This window comes from Xenopus laevis, chromosome 7L (assembly GCF_017654675.1).
Source record: "Xenopus laevis strain J_2021 chromosome 7L, Xenopus_laevis_v10.1, whole genome shotgun sequence".
Lineage (NCBI taxonomy): Eukaryota > Metazoa > Chordata > Amphibia > Anura > Pipidae > Xenopus > Xenopus laevis.
Genome location: NC_054383.1, coordinates 110,178,997 through 110,199,250, shown reverse-complemented (window position 1 = coordinate 110,199,250; position 20,254 = coordinate 110,178,997). Strand labels below are relative to the sequence as shown.

Sequence of the window (20,254 nt, the reverse complement as noted above, 5' to 3'; positions counted from 1 at the left end):
ATCTAATAGTTTCTTAAATGTATCTACAAATTCATAGATTTTTTCTGCTCACTTAAGGATGGCCCAGTATCTCTTGCATTATTTTAGGAATGGGAACGTTCCTTTGGAAATCTATGTAGTAATCTGACAATAATTCAGATTTCCTCAGACTCAATTTGGAAAGCCTTTCTTCATAATGTATTCACTCTATCACCCTCATAAAATGATACACTTCTCTTCTGTGTACAATACGCTCCAGGAAGACTAGATTGGGCATTATCTTGCATCATATATATTTCTCTTTCCAGAATTTTGAAACCTTCTGTATCAGGAACCACTTTTCATTTATTATAAATGTTACAGTAATGATCTACTTATGAATTGGTGTAGACAGACATTCAGACCTGTGCTGGGCGTCTGCTGCATTTCATTCTTTAAGGGTGATTGGCACAAGGGCTATTCTTGTCTAGTTTGACAGGAAGATGGCACAAACTGAATGTAGTACCTAAGACAGAAGTGGACAACACTGTCTAGCCCAGGTTCCACATTGAAATTCACCATTTACAATTAAAACATTAACCACTAAACCTCTCTTTAGCCTCCCACTGACTTGCTTGGCAGTGCCAGTATTGGTGTGGTTTCTGGTGCTATTTATCAGTCTTGATATATAAATGTTATACAATGTAGTATATGCCTGTAGCGCTGAGTTTAACCAGCTAAAGTAGGTGACTAAGAAAGAAGACATATCACTGGTCATTATTTTCCTTTGGAGCTGTAGGTTTGGTTATAACAGAAATAGAATGACCTTCATGTATTGGTTAGCTATAGAGCTGTCACTAACACGGTTTTGTTGTAACTGGTATTTAAACCATTGTTCTGCGTTAGAACTGTCACTAAACCCATGCCCCCAGCAGCCCGGCTGGCATGTCACAGGCTTACGTGGGGCACCAACCCTTAAGGCCAAGTAATAAGGGAGTGCCAAGATTCTCTCATATAAAATAAATGTTTGCAATACATTAGCATCCATACTGTGGCATATTATGTTTGGTTAGTGCATCCTCACAAAAGGATATTTGTATCCTATAAATTTTACTGGATTAGCCTTACAGCCTCTGCAGAAAGTATGACCTAGAAACCCCCACTCATTGACTTTGCTATTTTTGTATGTACAAAAGGAAAGTACATATTATGGCAGGGCCAATTAGGAGGTCTGTGATTGGTTTGTGTAGCTATGAGTATATAATACTCAACATTGCAGCAGGTCACTACAAACGACTGCCTGCTCTACTTGTTGTCATGAATTACAACGGTCCTCCTGCTTGCTGTTTACTTGATATCCCCAGCTCTCAGCCTTCTCTTCTGCTGCATTAGCCCCCATAGAGCAGGTTCTGGACAGAAAGTGAGCAACCAACATGCTCCTGTAGGCCTAAGAAGAGAGAACATGAAGTATGCAGTCAGGGCCGCCATTAGAAATCATGAGGTCCCATACAACAAAATTTTCGGGGCCCAGGGAGATCCCACCACAGTTAAAAGACCACACAGACATCAGCGCTAAAAAAAAACACTGGTGGGAGGGGCCTAGTATTACATTGGTAGTTAGGGTTTTAAAAAAATAAAAGAACACACATTGGTGGTCAGTTAAACTGAACTCGTGGCTTCAGGACTTCAACTTCGGCTCCTTTCGTGATTTGGGGGCTTTTTCGCGGCATTGGAACTTCAGCTTCGGCTCTTTTTGTGACTTCGGCTCTTTTCTCTGCTTCGGGACTTCAAGCTCGGCTCTTTGCGTGACTTCGGGACTTCAACTTCCGCTCTTTCTGTGTCTTTGGGTCTTTTCAGGGCTTCGGGACTTCCGAAGAAGCGGCACGGCTTCAGCGCTACCAGGGGGGGCCCGGTTATTTCGAAAAGTGCCGGGCCCCCCTTTAGGCCCGGACCGGTACACTTGTACCGCCTGTGCCCCCTGATGGTGGCCTTGCTTGTAGAACATGCACTCGTTTGCAAGGAATTAAACTTTTAAATATACAGTAAACAAAGGTAGAAGTATTAAAAAGTGTTTGTTTTTTAAAAATATAGTCAAAAAAGTATCTCTGCAATTAAAAAACACAATATTCTCTAGCAGGTGTCAAAAATACACTGTAATTCTTGCTTAAGGAAAGGTAATAAATCTATAACATATCAGGTTAAATATTGCCTTATTGAGTCACTGAAGAGCCAATAAGGGGAGTGTGCCAATTTAGCACCAGGTAATGTAATAATGGTTGAATAGTAACAAACAGCAACCAATCAGCAGGTAGCATTCAAGGTCAGCTTTTTAAAAACATAAATATAATCCATTGCCATGGGCTATTAGAACTAAGTAAACTTAGCTTCTTTTAAGTGTTTCTTTGTTGTGGTTTAGACTTTTAGCCAGACACATGTCCTTGGGGCATACTGTTGCAGGTAGGTAACCAATATAGGATGGAAAGTAAGTGTTGAAGCTGTGCATTGTGTGCTCATTGCAGCCAGACCAAAATATAGTGGGGGTATTTATTAACATTGAAGACAACATCACCAGTGATGTTGCCCATAGCCACCACTCAGTAATTAGATTTGAACAGTCACCTTTAAGTAGAAAACAAATGCAAAGATTTGTTTGGTTGGTATGGGTAACATCACTGCTGAGGTTTGTCTCCAAAGTTAATAAATACATCCCATAGTATAGGTGAGGGGTCCCCACATACATCTGCACAGCTCTCACTATAATAAACCCCTTTGGAATACTTAGCCTACTGGTAAATAAAGCATTAGAGTTATTTTATTTGATCCCCTTATATATTTATACATAGTTATCATATCACCCATTAAGCGCCTCTTCTCCAGTGTGAACATCCCCAATTTGGCCAGTCTTCCCTCATAGCTAAGGTTTTCCATAACATTTACCAGCTTAGTTGCCCTTCTCTGGACCCTCTCTAATACAATAATGTCCCGTTTGAGTGATGGAGACCAAAATTGTACGGCATATTCTAGATGGGGCCTTACCAGTGCTCTATACAGTGGAAGAATGACCGCTTCCTGCAGTGAATCAATGCCCCTTTTTAAGCTCAAGACCTTAGTTGCCCTTGATGTTGCTGACTGGCATCACTTGCTACAGCCAAGTTTATTATCTATTAGGACTCCAAGGTCCTTTACCATAATGGATTTATTTGCCTAGTGCAGTCCCATTAAGGGTATAAGTGGTTTGGATATTTTTACATCCCAGCTGCATGACATTTATCAACATTGAATCCCATCTGCCACCCAGATTGCCAGTTTGTCAAGATCCTGTTGCAAGGATGCCACATCCTGGATGGAATTAATTGGGCTGCACAGTTTTGTGTCATCTGCAAATATACTGATACTTACAATAAACCCTCTGTAACCTATCATGTAGCCAGTTTTATATTCATGTGCAAATGCCCTCATTAAAAGAACAGTAACACCAACAAATGAAAGTGTTTTAAAATAATGAAAATATAATGTTGTGTTGCCCCGCACTGGTAAAACTGGTTGTGTTTGCTGTTACTATTCCTTTAAGCCCAACAGCCCTTAGTTTAGAAAGCAGTCGTTTGTGGGGCACTGTATCAAAAAAAAATTTTTTTTTCAAATTTTTCAGGGTTTTTTAAAGAAATCCTTTTTATACCCCGAAAGCTGGTAATAGCTTGAATCCGAGAACCTGTCGAGGTCATGTAGAAGTTAATGGCAGAGGTCTCTTGAACCATTTGAAGATGTTAATAGCCTTCATGAAGTATTTCTTATAAAAACCTCACAAACCTCTAAAACTCGACCTTAAAGGAGAAGGAAAGCTAAGGAGGCATTTTATTGCCAATAGATTAGCTGCAATAGTGCAAGCTAGAATGCTATATTTATTCTGTAGAAGGTTTTACCATACCTGAGTAAAAAGCTCTAGAAACTCTCTGTTTGTTTAGGATAGGAGCTGCAGTATTAACGTGGTGTGACATCACTTCCTGCCTGAGTCTCTCCCTGCTCTGGGCTCAGATTACAGTAGAGAAGGGAGGGGGTGGGGAAGAGGAGCAAACTGAGCATGCTCTTGCCCAGGGCAATGAGGTTTAAGCTGAAAACAGGAAGTCTGATACAGAAGCCCATGAGTACACATTAGAAGGAAAGAAATGCAGTGTTTCTTTTGACAGGGGACTCAGAGCAGCATTACTTTGGGGGTTTACTGGTATATTTAGATGGACCTTTCTGTTAAGGCTTACTTAGTTTTAGCCTTTCCTTCTCCTTTAAATGACCCTCTTAATACTGGTACGAGTGTGAGAGATTTGTAAATACAATATGTAATCCTCCCAGTCTTCCTATCTATTATTTTTCTCTCCATTTAATAACATTGCCATCAAGAGCTATTTTATTCATGGGTAGTAAAATATCCGCCTTGTGTTCAGCCCCCTATGTTTGTTCTACTGCACATTAAGAAGAGATGATATGACATTTAAATCTTTCTGCTCTTCATCTTGGCTTGAGATTTGGCAGCCTTTTCTGGTTAGTAGGCCAACTTCACTCAACAAGAGAATGATGAGCGCAAGCATAGGTTAAGAAAGGGGCACTGGCTGTGGCGCAAGCAAATAAACACAGACATTAAAATGATTTTCGTATGACCTTGCTTATTCTGGACTGGTCAGTCATTTTTAGATGAGCTACATTTCAGCTTAATGCTAAGCCATGAGTAACCATTGCACCAGAGTTTATTAGCACTAAAACTGAGTTTACAAGGGAAGGGCAGAACTTGAGAGGGTCCAACAAGGAGCAACTGCTATAGGCTCAATAGAGCAGGAGTTTATGTAGGCACAATATGGGGGGGTAATACACCGCCAGTCTTGACAGTGCAGTATTACATATAGTAGCCTCTGGGTGAGGAATGTGACTGCATGTATATTAGGGTAAGATGGTGCCTATAAAAGCAGTGGGGATAAATGCCTCTGGGAAGGGAGTGTGACTGTGGGATAGCAGGTATAGTAGGGAGAGATGGTGCCTATAGTAACAGTGGATAATAGTCTCTGGGAAGGGAGTGTGACTGTGGGATAGCAGGTATAGTAGGGAGACATGGTGCCTATAGTAACAGTGGGATAATAGTCTCTGGGAAGGGACTAGGGCTGTGAGATAGCAGGTATAGTAGGAAGACATGGTGCCTTTAGTAGCAGTGGGATAATAGTCTCTGGGAAGGGACTAGGGCTGTGAGATAGCAAGTATAGTAGGGAGAGATGGTGTCTATAGTAACAGTGGGATAATAGTCTCTGGGAAGGGAGTGTGACTGTGAGATAGCAGGTATAGTAGGGAGAGATGGTGTCTATAGTAACAGTGGGATAATAGTCTCTGGGAAGGGAGTGTGACTGTCGGATAGCAGGTATAGTAGGGAGAGATGGTGTCTATAGTAACAGTGGATAATAGTCTCTGGGAAGGGAGTGTGACTGTGAGATAGCAGGTATAGTAGGAGGAGATGGTGCCTATAGTAACAGTGGTATAATAGTCTCTGGGAAGGGACTGTGACTGTGAGATAGCAGGTATAGTAGGGAGAGATGGTGACTATAGTAACAGTGAGATAATAGTTTCTGGGAAGGGAGTGTGGCTGTGGGATAGCAGGTATAGTAGGGAGAGGTGGTGCCTATAGTAACAGTGGGATAATAGTCTCTGGGAAGGGACTTTGGCTGTGGGATGGCAGGTGTAGTAGGGAGAGATGGTGCCTATAGTAACAGTGGGATAATAGTCTCTGGGAAGGGACTTTGGCTGTGGGATGGCAGGTGTAGTAGGGAGAGATGGTGCCTATTGTAGCAGTGGCTGTGGGATAGAATGTATATTAGGAAATGCCAAAATCCAGTGCATGTTGCCCTCTCAATGAAGCATTTTTACCCAGCATTCCAGTGTAATAGCAGAGCCATGCAGACTGTTCAACTAATGACCAACTCATCGCCTAACTATGGGCTAGGATATTTCTGTGTAGAGCCCTTAGTGTTAACAGTATAATTCTCCACTAACATCTCCAGAGAACTGTGATAGAGGGAACATATGGTACACTCTTGTTATGTGAAGCACTGAGCAGAGATGTTTGCCTGTGTGGCATTGAGCTCTGAAATAATAAAGCACAAAACCTGCATTTGTACCTTGTCATTTATTTGGCACCTAAGGAACTGTTCTCTTTCTGTTGGCACTCAATGTCCCTTTGCACAAGAGTCTCGTCCATCTTACAGGATCTTTAAACAAAGTGCAGTTAATCACACGCAGTTTGTTTTTGCACTTTGGCTACAACCCTCAGTTATCCAGTTACACACAGCATTGATGCTGACAAAATCCAAAAAAAAGCAGATTTAACTGCAAGGATTTATTTTTTTTACTGGTTTTTATCCAGAGAAGTGCCCATGAGCAAATGTGCATATTCCAGAACACAATGCCAAGGAGCCTGAGGCGCTCCATCTTGTCCATTTGCATGGGATATTGTGGGCTCCATTTTAATTCTGTTTCACTGCATCTAATAATGTATTAAATGGATAAGAAAATGTACAGGGGAGGGGGGCCACTTTGAGGGCCAGTGTTTGATTCACAACATGTAAAACCTCCCCTGAGGATACAGAAAGTTTTTTTCACTTACCCTTCGTATCTGGCATTGGGGTGATGTCACTTTGTCCACAATGATGTCACTTCCGGTTTTGCGGGTCCGGGTCAGAAGATCAGTTAACTATTTGGGTCCCGATCAGATAGCGGATCTGGGTAGGAGGACATTTTGGATGCGGGTGTCGTTCAGGTTGTGGGTCAGCAGGTCTGCCCGAGTGGACCTATGTGAGACTGTAATCCATATTATTTGCAGTGAAAGTTCTCATTGTACTACTGTAAGATCATTGTTTTTAGGGTTGCCACCTTTTCTGGAAAAAAATACCGGCCTTCCTATATATTTATCTTTTTTCCCTTTTAATAACATTGGGATCAAACATAATTTTTACCGGTCAGTCCGATAAAATACCAGCCAGGTGGCAACCCTAATTGCTTTGTGTGCTAAACCGGCTGATGCAGTGGGTCAGGGACCCGCGGGTTACCCAGAAAAAAAACAGGTAACCTGCGGGTTTAACTTTTGGATGCAGGTTGGTGGATCGAGTTGTGGGTTTAGCAAGTTTTACAAGTTCCCTTTTTTTGGAGCTTTTTTCTTGCTCCCGCCACTTCTGATGATATCATTTTAATTTTACAGCAACAGCACTTACTGTTTAATGGTGGTCACTGGGTTGCAAATAAGGCAGATAAAGCGGATGTTGGTTAGCAGGTAAAAATGTGGGTTGTGATTACTGTTCTGAATGCCAGTCCATGTTGGGTTTCAAAAATTGGTTCTGTGTAGGATTCTGGTGCTGCCGTGGTCACTCTCAACTCAGTCAGCCATTTATTTATTATCTGTTCAGTGCTCAACCAGATATGGATCAGGCACCACTTCATCAGCCCTGTTTAAACTTCTCTCCATCTGCACTAGTGATGTGTGGGTCGAGGATTTCTTGACCAACACCCGACCCTAACCCGTCCCCTCCTGAACCGCACCCGACCCGGGCCCGCTCCTGCCCTCTTTTTGTGGACTCGCCCGCAGTGACGTCACAAGAGGGGCTGGGCGGAGGCAGGCGGAAGTCTATAAATTCTGTCACCGGAAGCCGGCAGTACTAGGTCTCGGGCAGAGAGAGCAGGAGAAAAGCTCGACCCGCACCCGCCCCGAAGATTTTGTGCAGGAGTCGGCCCGCACATCACTAATCTGCACAGATCTGATCCTTGGCATGGGAGTAAAAGATAGAATCAGCCTGATTGCCCACCTTCTGGGTGCCTAAATCAGGCAAGGGTTTGGCAACCAAAATGAACATTTCATGAAAGGGGCCAAAGTATTACGCTCTTGGAACAATTTTATATGTCCGTCTGTTTAATATATAATGTCTCCTGGTACATCTCTTGCCCAATGTCACCTTAGAGCAACTCAATGAGTAACAGAAGTGAGCAGACTTTTTGATCCTGTTTCACAGCAATTTTGTTGCTCGAGAGCAGGTACTGCCTTATGTGGCAATTTGGTACATAGCTCAAAAGCGAGCCCTTTACTTATAGAATATCTAATTTTATTTTATTCTAATATGACTTACTCCATTCAGGTTCATGGGATGCCTTGCCTTGTTATTTAAAGGAGTGGTTCACCTTTAAGTTCAAGTTTAGCATGTTATAGATTGGCGAATTCTAAGCAACTTTTCAACTGGTCTTCTGTTTTTGTTAATTATTTGCCTTTATCGTCTCACTCTTTCCAGCTTTCAAATGGGGGCCACTGAGCCCATATAGAATCAAAAACTCTTTAAGGCTACAAATGTTTTGTTGTCACTACTCTTTATTATTATTCTTTCTATTCAGGCCTCTCCTATTCATAGTCCCCAGTCTCTTATTCTAATGTATGGTTGCTGAGGTAATTTGGACTCTAGCAGCCAGATTGCTAAAATTGCAAACTGAAGAGATGCTGAAGTAAAAGCTAAATAGCTCAAAAACTACAAATAATAAAAAAATGAAAACCAACTGCAAATTGTCTCAGAATATCACTCTATATCATACTGAAAGTTAACTCAGAGGTGAACAACCCCTTGAATGCTGCTGTATAGTGGCCCAGATTCATATCTGTTAGTGCCTGTATGTTCAGCAGTTCTGCTGCAGAGACCCATCCGGGTCCTTGTTCCCATAGTTGGCACTTAGACAGGCATGATGGTGGTAGCTCTTGTGCTGTGAGGTTTTTCTTCCATAAAGAGAAACAAAAGACGCCTGTGCAACACTGCTGTGTGCAGCTGCCTGTGACTTGATTGCATGCAGAAAGAAACGCTTAGAAACTGGAACAGACCCCAAACCACAGCACAGTTCACTCCAAGGCTGTTTATCTGTGCCATTTACTAACCTTAACCCTTTTGTTCTCCGTGAGGGTTCCCTCCCACATTCCTGATACATACAGGCAGGTAATTGGATCCTGATGTTTTTGACTATAATATGTTTGTGATAGGGGCCTTAGACTGTAAAATCCACTGGGACCCAAAGCATTACTGACACCAGAACTTTCTTTAGGGCAGAGAGGGAGAAGCAGCAGACAAACCAACATAGGCCCCACCATCCACTGCCTAAGGTTGTTGGCAGTTGTGATGAGGCAATTGCTAGGTGCTTTACCTTACCTCCTAAAGGCAAATGGCACATGGGGCATTTTGATAGCTACTGCCAAAAGCAGTGGCAGTAAAAGGAACAGTAACACCAAAAAATTTAAAACATATTGTACAGATTGCACTGCACTGGTACAACTGGTGTGTTTTCTTCATAAACTCTACTATAGTTCATATAAACAAGCTGTTGAGTAATCAAGGGGACTGAAAAGGGAGAAACGCACAGGATACACAGCAATTAGATAAGCTCTGTAGTATACAATGGGATTCTTCAGCACTTAGGTGTTATCTTCTGAGTCTCCTGTGCTTGAATGTCTGCCCCTACAGCTACACAGCAGATTGTTTATATAAACAATAGTAGTGTTTGAAGCAAACACACCGATTTTACCAGTGCAGAGCCGACAGTACATTATACTGTCAATCCTTTAAAATATATTAATTTTTACTTTATATTCAGTAATATTAGGAGCAGTGGCACAGGAACAGGACAGTGTGTGCCATTGGCCTAAAACTGGGGGAACAAAAAAAAATGCCATTTCAATTAGCAGTTAATTTTGGGTTTAAGCGGCAGACCCTGCTGGTTTCCATGCTGCCATGTATGCTGCATCTAAAGCTTGGTTATTAGCATTTGTGTTTTTTCTATGTAGGGTTGCCACCTGGTAAAAACAGTGCCGGATGCCAACGTTATTAAAGAGGTTGAGTTAACTTTTAGTATAATGCGGAGAGCGATATTCTGAGACAATTTGCAATTGTTTTTTTATTTTTGTGTTTTTTGAGTTATTTGGCTTTTTATTCAGCAGCTCTCTGGATTGCAATTTCAGCAATCGGGTTGCTAGGGCACAAATGAGCCTAGAAACTATGCATTTGTTTGAAAAAGAGTCTGGGATATGAATAGAAAGAGGAGTAATAAAAATAAGTGTGACTTAAAGAGCATTTGCTTTTTTTTTTAGATGGAGTCAGAAAAGGCAAATAATTAAAAACCTATTAAAAAGACCAATTGAGAAATTGCTTAGAAATGGCCATTCTATCTTATACTAAATGTTTACTTAAAAGTGAACCACCCCTTTAATAGGGAAGAAAAAAAATAAAGGAGGGGGGGTATCTTTCTCAAGGAGATCCAGGTTTGAAGGGGTTAAGTGGAAGAATAATTTCCCCAGGTGTATAATAATAATAATAGAGCAATAAAGTGCTGAGAAATGGATCCTGTCAGTAGTGAGACAAATCTTCGCTGAGACTGTGGGGAAGAGTAGTTCAGTAACAGCCGACATTTGGACATTCCTTATAAATCTTTTGCCAAGGCTGAAACTGGACAGTGTGTACGACTAGCAGTTTATACGGCAGCTCAGCTGTAGCCACAAATGCTCTGCAGCAGCTCGGATATGCCGCATCCAGCCAGCCCTGCCCCCTAAGGAATTTAGGATTTCACTTCAATTAGCATCGCTCGGCCGGATCCCTTTGTGCGAGTCCTCTCCCAAGCACCGCCCTTCCCTTCCCCGGGGCCCGCTCACACTCCTGCTCCACGTGCTCGCTTCCCTCCCACCTCCCAGACGGGGAAATCCACTCACAGGCAGCGGGAGCTGTACATGTGCGAGTAGGGGTGGGGCTGGTGCAGGAGCAGATTAGAGGAGCCAGGCTCGTGCAGTGACACACTCCGCCCCCCCCCATTAAATGGAAGCGCCTTCCACGGACGCACGGAATCATGGGTAGTAAAGTGCTTGTGTCACTGAGTTCACAGAGATACTAGTCACCATGTAAATAAAGTAAATAAATGTCCCGCTATCCCACAAGGGCCAGTGATATCACATGTTCTGTGCACCTGTATGTTTTCTGTGGAGATGTACAGAGATAAAATATCATTTACATGAGTTTACAGTCTAAAGGTGGCCAATCCATACACAGGGAGAGGGAGATTTGGTGCATCCCTGATAGTCACACACACTATGTTTAGCTTTATCAGGGGCCAATTAACCTGCCTGTCAGAGCCCTGGGGCCCTCACCCCACCCCCTTGCTGTTGGCTAGTGATACATAGTCATGGGAAGAGCAGGTTAATATGGGTCCCATCTCTCTCAGCAGGTCCTAAAGAAGTCTCACTCACACATGGAGAGAAAATACAACCCCCTTGCTGATGCTGGAAAGCACCACTATACAGCCCCCAAAAAATTGATGCCTTTTTATCAGCAATTTCATATCAAACCACCAGTATGGTGTTTAGGCCTGCTCATCAGCCTCCTCAAATGCAAAGGAACATATTTCTGCACAGAGCTGTACTGAGATAAAACAAGTATAAAGGCCGTGATGTATCCTGACCCCCAGGGATAGTCAACCTGCCATTATTAGAATACGTCAGGGCCCCCTGCAAAAAATCTTCAGAGGGGCCTTGCAGATCCCTCCGCTCATGGTTGTTCGCTGAGGCCCACTGTTGCAAGATTGTAGCGGGCAGCAACGTTTAAAGTATTACAATAAAGCAGACCCCGTAGTCCAGGACAAGCAGGGTCTGTGTATTGTACTTACACCATTAGCTTTGAGTTTTGTTTACATCTTCTGCCCCCTACGTGCCCTCCTGCCCTGATATGTTATGATTAGGAATGGCAGAAACACAGTTTGTAATCAGTAAAACCTGTGGATTAATTTAGAGTAATCTGCAATTGTGTTGGTGACTGTACGGAATGCCAGCGGATGTGTGTAACGTGTGCAAGCATTAGAGCATAGGACATCCCGTGTTTATGGGTGTCTATGGACTTAGAAGTTGAGGTAGGACGGCAGAAGATCATGTCCTGCTCATCCTTGGTGTGTGTGCCTGCTCCTGCTGACTGATCCCCTCCCACACACGTGCATTCCCATGTCTGCTACTAATCTGACAGCTGCCCAGCTGTTCCTCTGCCTTCTGCAGCCCAGACCATCACTAGGGATTTAGCAATGGAACTCACTGTTATTCTGGCATACCCACTACACAGGTCTGGATCATTCCCTGCGGTGCTTCTCAGTCTTTGCTAGGGTAAATGGATTTTTGCAGCATCCCCAGTAACTGTTTATAGAGAAATTATTCCCGAGCCCCATCCCTCCTGTGTCCCAAGTGCATTTTCTGCCCTATTTATAGCACGGGTTATTCATTCACCATAGGTTCTCGGAGTGGGTGGACTTGGAATTATACAGAATCCAGTGATAGAAGGTATACTTTTTCCGACAGGTTTGGTCATGTAAATGGTTGGGCATCTGTGCACTTGAAATGCCAGGGCCTATTTTAAATCCCAGTCCGAACCAGAGTGAGTGGCAGTTAGACCCATGACCTGAATGAATCTCGATGAGTTGTCAGTTGGGGAGATAATCAATTTGACCTTAGGGATGGGCCAGTAAGCTGCCAACATCAATATCTACCTGTGTTTTAGCACCTTTAGTTTTAAAAGATGACATTCTGGAAACCAGTTATGAGATGAAAAAGAGTCAGATCTTTGTTATACATAGCTATATTTTACACTTTCCTGAAACGGACACTATTTTTAAGGTACAGGTATGAGACCCATTATCAGGAAGTCTCCCATAGACTCCATTTTATCCAAATAATCCAAATTTTTTAGAATTATTTCCTTTTGCTCTATAAAACAGTGCCTTGTACTTGATCCAAACTAATATATAATTAATCCTTAAATTGAATTAAGGTATGATTATCCAAATTATGGAAAGATCCATTATTCGGGGAAAACCCCAGGTCCTGAGCATTCTGGATAACAGGTCCCATACCTGTACAGAGAAGTCAGATGTGCATATAATTTCAGGGACTGACCCTGGGGGTGTCAGCCAAGCAAGGCACATTGTGAGGTTAACATCAGGTTCATATAAAGTAAGTAATCGCTTTTCGGTTGCTAGACAGATTAAGTGAAGTTGTGGGATTTGTTGGCAGGCATCAGAGGGCTTCTCTCCTACCCCACCCCTTTTTAATGTAATTATTATGATATTAAATTACAAGTAATGCAAATTGTGTGTGCCAATTTCTTAGTCACCCCCAGTATCCAAAGTCTCTAATCTGGAACCCTGGCCTCAGCACAAGTGCAGTACAGGCCAAGGGACACCTGGGACTGCAGCAAAAATGGTACCTGGCTGGAGCACCATATCTCCCTACTATCCTACAGCCGCAGTGCCTTCCCACTGCTATTATAGAACAAAATGGCTATTATAGGCAGGGACGTTCACAGAGTCGAGATTATATTTGTGTTAATACTTTACAACTGCTCTTCTGTGGGGCCAAACATTTGCCACTGCTTAGACCACCAAAAAGACAGTTGCACTTCCAGTTTAATTGGGTGAATGGACATGAGAGAGACAAAGTTGGGGTGCATATTTTATTAGGAAGGCTGTGGGCTGCAGGGTGGGTGGTAGATAATGTGACAGTATTTATATATTCAAGAGTGAAGCTTCATCACATACGGCTCCAGTGCTGTGGCGTGGGAGTGCTCAGTTTCAAGCAAATGAGTAAAAATAGACCTGTCGTCCATTTTCACTGCTTCTTCTCAATTTTGTACACTTGAATTGCTTTTCTGCTTGCTGCGTATCAGAAGTATCTCAACATTTCGAGTGTAAATTGGCCCAGGCATATGCTGGCTGCCTTTAGGAATGTTCTGTGCCAAATACTTACTTTTCATAACTAATTTGTAATGCACATACTAATACAAATGATCTCTAGTACAGTGCTTTTACAATGGACAAAGAGGTTTTTGCTAAAATCCTTGGTATTGTATCTGTTTTGTGCAGCTGATAGAAAAGGAAGATTGACATGGTCACCATGGTAACCCATTTTTTTCGTGCAGACTGCTTTGAGTGGTAAAAGATATAGAACCTGTTATAATGTAGCGGAGTTCTGTACTTTTTGTTGCTGTAGACTTTATGGCAGGAACATATAATGATCACCAAGAAGCAGCTATGCATTTGGTCTCTTTTTTGTATGTCTTTTTAGTGATTTTATTGTTTCTGACTTGGCATTTATAATGCTTCCTGGTTGGGCATCAGGGGCTATTATATGATATTATATATTATTTGATAGACTATCAATTGTAGCACACATATCATATCTTAGGACATGTGAGCACACATGTCCTCATATCTTAAGTTAAGGGATCCCACTTGACCAACCTAGGGAGGCACTTAGCAGCCTGAGTTTTAGTTAATGGGTAATTTGGGTGGATGCACATATCTTTGGTGTTCACAAATTTTTATACATATTGGCAGTTTTGGATTGCTAATTTATTTGTAAGACTATCAGTCTTATAATCCAGATGTTTTTGCACTCTTCTTTATGTTCTACCACTGTTACTGTGTGCCTTGTTCCTAACTGAGTCTATTTTGCACTGAAGGTCAGATGACTCCTGTGTCCAGTGACAGCCCAAGCCCCGAGGATCCAGAATCTATAGAAGTCATTTCAAAGTTTGATCTAGATCCCGCCGATCTCGCTTTGTCAAGTGTGCCTGGACATGAGACCTTTGACCCCAGAAAGCATCGATTTTCTGAAGAAGAGCTAAAACCACAGCCAATAATGAAAAAAGCAAGAAAGATTCAGGTGCCGGACAATCATAAGGTAAGGACAGGAAATTATCTAAACTTAATACAATTCAAGCTACATTGATATGCACAATAAAGTCAAATATGCAGAAGTCAGGACATCTTTAATTAACTCTTAAAGTGCTGGGTAGAGTCTAGGGGGCTGGTTCTAAATTATCATAGCGCCAGTGCTGTAGATTCTACATTTCTGGTTAACAAGATGGCTCTTAGATCTATCCCACACTAATATGTATCTGGCAAGTTGCTGCTCCGCAAATCACTGAGCCATCTTAATGCAAAAGGTTAACAACAGGTAAGACCATTTACCACTATGCTGCCTTTTATGCCTTAAATCAAGGAATAATGTATAGGTTTCAGTTAACATTCTTTGAAATTAATTATGCACATTTTTGGAGACCAGAACTATGCTATGACCTTTTTATTCAAGGAATCAAAAGATTCCAGTTGCAGTTTAAGAGCATCTTGGTCCCTGTCCTGTTGTGGGTCAGAATTTGCCCTAGTTCATAGTTCCTACAATATTACTTCTAACCTTACTTATATTAACAGAGCTGGTGTCTATTTAGGTTTAGCAGTGACTGAGTGAGTAAAGCAAAATGGCAGGCATGGAACATATGCTGTGTACCTTTCTGTAAATGCATGTGCACAGAAAATGTACTGGATTTTGCACAGGCTCTGTATGAGTTCCTATTTGGGAATGCACAGAGGGTGGTGGAAAGATGTGCAAAACTTTGGAGCTTTATGGGCCCAGTTTCACAAATTTTAATAAATGAGGTTTCATAACTGGCACAAAATTGATGTGGATTTTATGTTCTACTGATTTAAATGTCTTCTAGCATTGACACATATCTTATTAAACCCACAGGATGAAAAATATTGGAATAGAAGGTACAAAAATAACGAGGCTGCCAAACGCTCTCGTGATGCTCGTCGGCTCAAGGAGAACCAGATCACAGTGCGGGCTGCCTTCTTGGAGAAAGAGAATTCAGTGTTGCGTCAAGAAGTGTCCAGAATCCGTCAAGAACTCTCTCGCTACCGAAACATCCTCTCCAAATACGAGTCACAGCATGGAGCCTTGTAAAGATGTGAGTTATTGTGTAGCTGTTGCACGGACTAACACAACTTCACAAGAATCTTCCCCCACCATCCCATACTTTGTCTCCCCAAGATCTGCCCCTTTTTTCACTGACTATTAAAGAAGATACAGAGGGCACGAGGGACATATGGAAAGCAACTGATGTTTAGCACTTCGCTCTGTTTTGCTTCCTCTGAATTTCAACATTCCGTCAGGACTTCCTGTTTTCCAAGGAAGAGGGTGCTTAGATTGTTGAACTAATTCGCTAAATGGGGTATCACCAGCAACTTGAAGAAAAGAGAACATTTAACAGGGAAGAGGAAGCCAAGAGCTGATTCTGCCATATTGTACAAAGGCATTAACCAATACACCAGCGAGCACGTCAAGGTTCTTTACCTGGTATCAAATATTCCTTGCACACAACTCTCTGGTAGCATTTTCTTTCTTTAGATTTCTCTTCTAGGGTTTTCGTTTTGAAGACAAAAGTGTTGAGGGTACAACCCAATGGTACAGACACCTACTGTACCTAATCATTGTTTGAAAAAAAAAAATATATATATATATATTTCTATATATATAACTTTTGATAATTTAACAGAGAGATTCTGTCATTTGAAATGAATCAACTTCATTAAGGCATTCATTGCAGTCTTTGGATAAACAAGTTGGGGGGATGGTGTAAGGATTTGCTAATGCTGTATTTATATTCTTAATGTCATATAGGCCAAAATCTATATCTCTTAACGAAACCAACAACATTCTGCTAAAGGGGATTGGTTGTGAACCACTATATTTTATAAGCACCAACCAATCCCTGACCCTTTCTTGAGCCTTACACAACTGTTACAATTCTATTCCACCATATACAGAGGAAAGGAATATTTTTTTCAGATGGTTTATGACTCAGCTAGGATGGCTTAGAAATAACCCATTTATAGAGGAAAGGCTCAGAACTAGATGGAGAGCTTGCATTCATTAAGAGGAAACAGAATTAGTGTTCTTCAATTCATAAGGTCATGATTTACAAATGGAAGAGGCTGCATCATCTTCTGGGTGCTCTCTGGGTAAATAGATGATTTGGGGGCATTACTAGTTTCCTCTCACCTTCCTCATCTCTTTACTAGATGTTATAGATGACAAGTTCTTACATATGAACTGCAGGGGTTTGATTTATTTTCCAGTGTCTGGCCGTTTCTACTTATTTATCTTATTTTAGGATTGTCACCATCAGCATTTTGACTGCCACGGTCCTTTCAAGGAGAACCGTCCAGCCAAAATTCTCTGAAGCCTCTTCTTTTTCATTTGAAAGAGAAACACCCTGCCTATATCTGTCCTTGACGTTTCAGGTAGGGAACTTTCCACGTAGGTAAATATTAGCTGAGTACTACTGGAGACGGCCCATGTGTCTTTTGAAACTTAATAGCAGCTTTACAAGATGTTTGCAGGGTTCCACAGAAACAACTTATCACAACAAATACAAAGCCCCTTCTCAGCTGAATGTACTGAATGTACTGGATCTGCAAAATAAGCTGCAAACCATTTCTGAAATTGTATATTAGGGCTGATTTACTGACCTGGGTGCTAAATTGCACGAGTGGACTTGCCAATTACATATTTATAAATCAGCTGTGTTGTGTTGGGTTCACTGGAATGTTTTACAGCAGATAAGGTATAACTCTTGCCAACGCATATGAAATCAATATCCTGCCTAAGCAAGTTTTTTGGTTTTAAGCCTTCCTTTGTGGTCCATTATGTGGTCAGGCCTATTACAGCTCATAACAAATCAGTATATTACCTACTAAAGTATCCATGACAGCAAATCAGAAAGCATAACTTATTTTTAGCAGACTGGGCTCCTAATCATCACTTAGAGCGGTAAGAAAGTGACCAGCCCCTCGATTTGGAAAATTGGGCTTAGATTCCTTCTGCAGCTGTTCAATATGCATCTAAAATAATTGCTAATCGGCCATACAACATAGGAATTTCATGGGTTTGAAATTTTAGGGGTGAGGTAGCAATGCTAGGTACAACGGGTAAAAAAGGTAATTAATAAGAGCAAGAGATCCACTTATAAATATGGTATAATTGTAAAAAACCTCTTATGTATGGTGGGGGGAGTGGGACTATGACTGCGCAGATATGTTATTCCTCTGCATACACTGTTTCTACTTCTGGGGCCTATATGTGTGTTGCTTTGAAACACGCAGGGTATACAAGATTGCAAAATATGACTCCATTACACAAAATGGAAAAAGCTGGGTAGAATTAGATTTGTGTGTGTATTTTATATCAGAAAAGCAGGTTATAGATTATTGATCTCAGCTTCAGTGAATCAAAGCTATATATATAGATTGTGCATTGGAGTACATGTATGCACTTTAATTAATCGATTAATTGATCAGTTCCTGCTCTATGGCAGGATTTATAATACTTGCGATAGCTGGAGGGCCGCAGTTAGAGCATCACTTACATATCCCACCCACTGCTACTGGGAAGCTGCACAGTATCCTTATTTAGGATAGGTCTGTCTGTGGCAGTAGCTTGGCTAATATTATCCGAGACTGGAAAATTACCGGTTATAGGGCTGCTCAAAATATGTGGTTTAAATTTGACACAACTTTGTAACATTTCTCAGTTCTCATCTGTGCCCCCCCTACAGTGAAAGCAGATGTGCCCAGCCCCCCCCCCCCCCCGAAAGAATGGGGACTGCGTCCTCTGTTTCCTTTAGGGCATGTACCCACTGCTAATGCATGTTGTATTAGTTTACAGGCTTAGCTTATGCTACTGAAGTGCTGCCACACTCTGCTGCGGGTACCAGATGCGCACATTTACATGATCTTTTTTGCACATCTGCACAGGTACTGCTAGTGAACTGTATTGTGAAAGTAATAAATAAAACACCCGTTTTCACCAGCAGGGAGCTAGGTTGTAAAAGCTTATAGATCTCAATGCTTGTCAGCCTTGGGTAGATGCCCTTATGAAACAATGAATGGCACAGCTGTGGATTTATAACATAAGCACCGATGACAGGTTCTGTTAGGAATTGTGGGGTTATTGACAACAGTGGCATAAAGTAAAGACTTTGGTATTAGTGTATTTTAGGGCGTATGAACACTTCAAGTCTACTTTTCAGCTAACTCCCCTTTTTGTGAATTTGACTGTGTGCTTGCTGGAACGGGAAATATGATGTAGCTATTTCTTCAACTCTCATCCCCTGTGTATGCTCAAAAGAATATATATTTCTATATGTTTGCAAGGTGCCTTGTGTTCCTGGTGCTAGGGCACATGCTCTGTCTATGGAAGTGTTAGGCTGCTTAGCATCTCAGTTTTCCAATGCTAGTTAAAGGCTTTTTTTTGCATGCACCCCTTCTTGTGGCTTAGTGGTTTCCAATTAAGGAAGGAATAGCCCCTAACTACAAAGCCTTGACATGTGCAGCTAGTTGCCTCTTCTACTTCTTCATTGTTTGGTGGAAAAACCTCAATTTACTGCTAGTGCCAGTTTAATTGTTTGGTGCACATATATTTTTTCAGTGAGTATGGTCTGATCCAACCAGTCCCATTTTGCATTGCCACCTCTATAAAACTGGACTCAGATTATATCCACATCTTGCAAAGCTAGAGTGCATATACGGGTATGGGATCTGTCATCCAGAAACCAGTTATCCAGAAAGCTCTGAATTATATCCAAATAATCCACATTTTTTAAAATGATTTCCCTTTTCTTTGTAATAATAAAACAGTACTTTGTACAAACTAAGATATAATTAATCCTTATTGGAAGCAAAACCAGTCTATTGGATTTATTTAAGGTTTACAGAAGACTTAAGATTAAAGAAAAGTTCCGTTATCCAAATAAAACCATGGTCCCGTGCATTCTGGATAACTGGTCCCATACCTGTACATTAATTGGCAATTATTTAGTGTCTACTTTTAATATGCGTACAGTGCGTCAAAGGGGTCACACTAGGTATAGGTTTTCGAGCAATGAGTCTGATACAATTATTTGTCGGTGCTTTTCCCTTTTGATTGGACCATGCTGCATTTAAATCATATGCAATGATCCAATAATTGTATCCATGCAGCTAATTGGCAGATCTGGCTTTGTTCTATTTTATTCTACTACCTAAGAGACCACACTGTTCCTCTGTCGTCTCATTCCTAAAATCTGGCATGCAGTGAAGGTTGCGTATAGCGGTACTCGTGGGATGTTTGTCCGTTGCACTAGTTTAAATGGCCAATGAGGAGTATGGTGTGTGATTTTAACCTTATAATCGAGAAGCGACAGCATAAGCTTTTATTTTGTATCATTTGAAGGCCCCTTGTTTTAATTATGTTTGCTACCTGCTCAGATGTACAAATCTGGGACCCTATACAGAGAAACTAATATTGCATGTAGCACTTTGTAACACAGTGGGATTCACTGAACACTTCTAACAGGTTACACTGAACGCACTTTTTAATATGTATTTTGGCCACAAGGTGTCACCT

At 41.5% G+C, this 20,254-nt stretch overlaps 1 protein-coding gene across 1 annotated transcript in view; it reads left to right on the top strand.

The window, feature by feature from the left end:
• The window catches only part of LOC108696680 (D site-binding protein), a 45,764-nt gene extending 26,277 nt beyond the window's left edge, over positions 1 to 19,487 (top strand). Inside the window, exons 3-4 of the mRNA XM_018226265.2 lie at positions 14,490 to 14,710; positions 15,557 to 19,487. Coding sequence (XP_018081754.1) covers positions 14,490 to 14,710; positions 15,557 to 15,772 — 437 coding nt within the window. The 3' untranslated portion in view covers positions 15,773 to 19,487. The remainder of the gene's footprint in view (positions 1 to 14,489; positions 14,711 to 15,556) is intronic.
• The last annotated feature ends 767 nt before the right edge of the window (positions 19,488 to 20,254 follow it).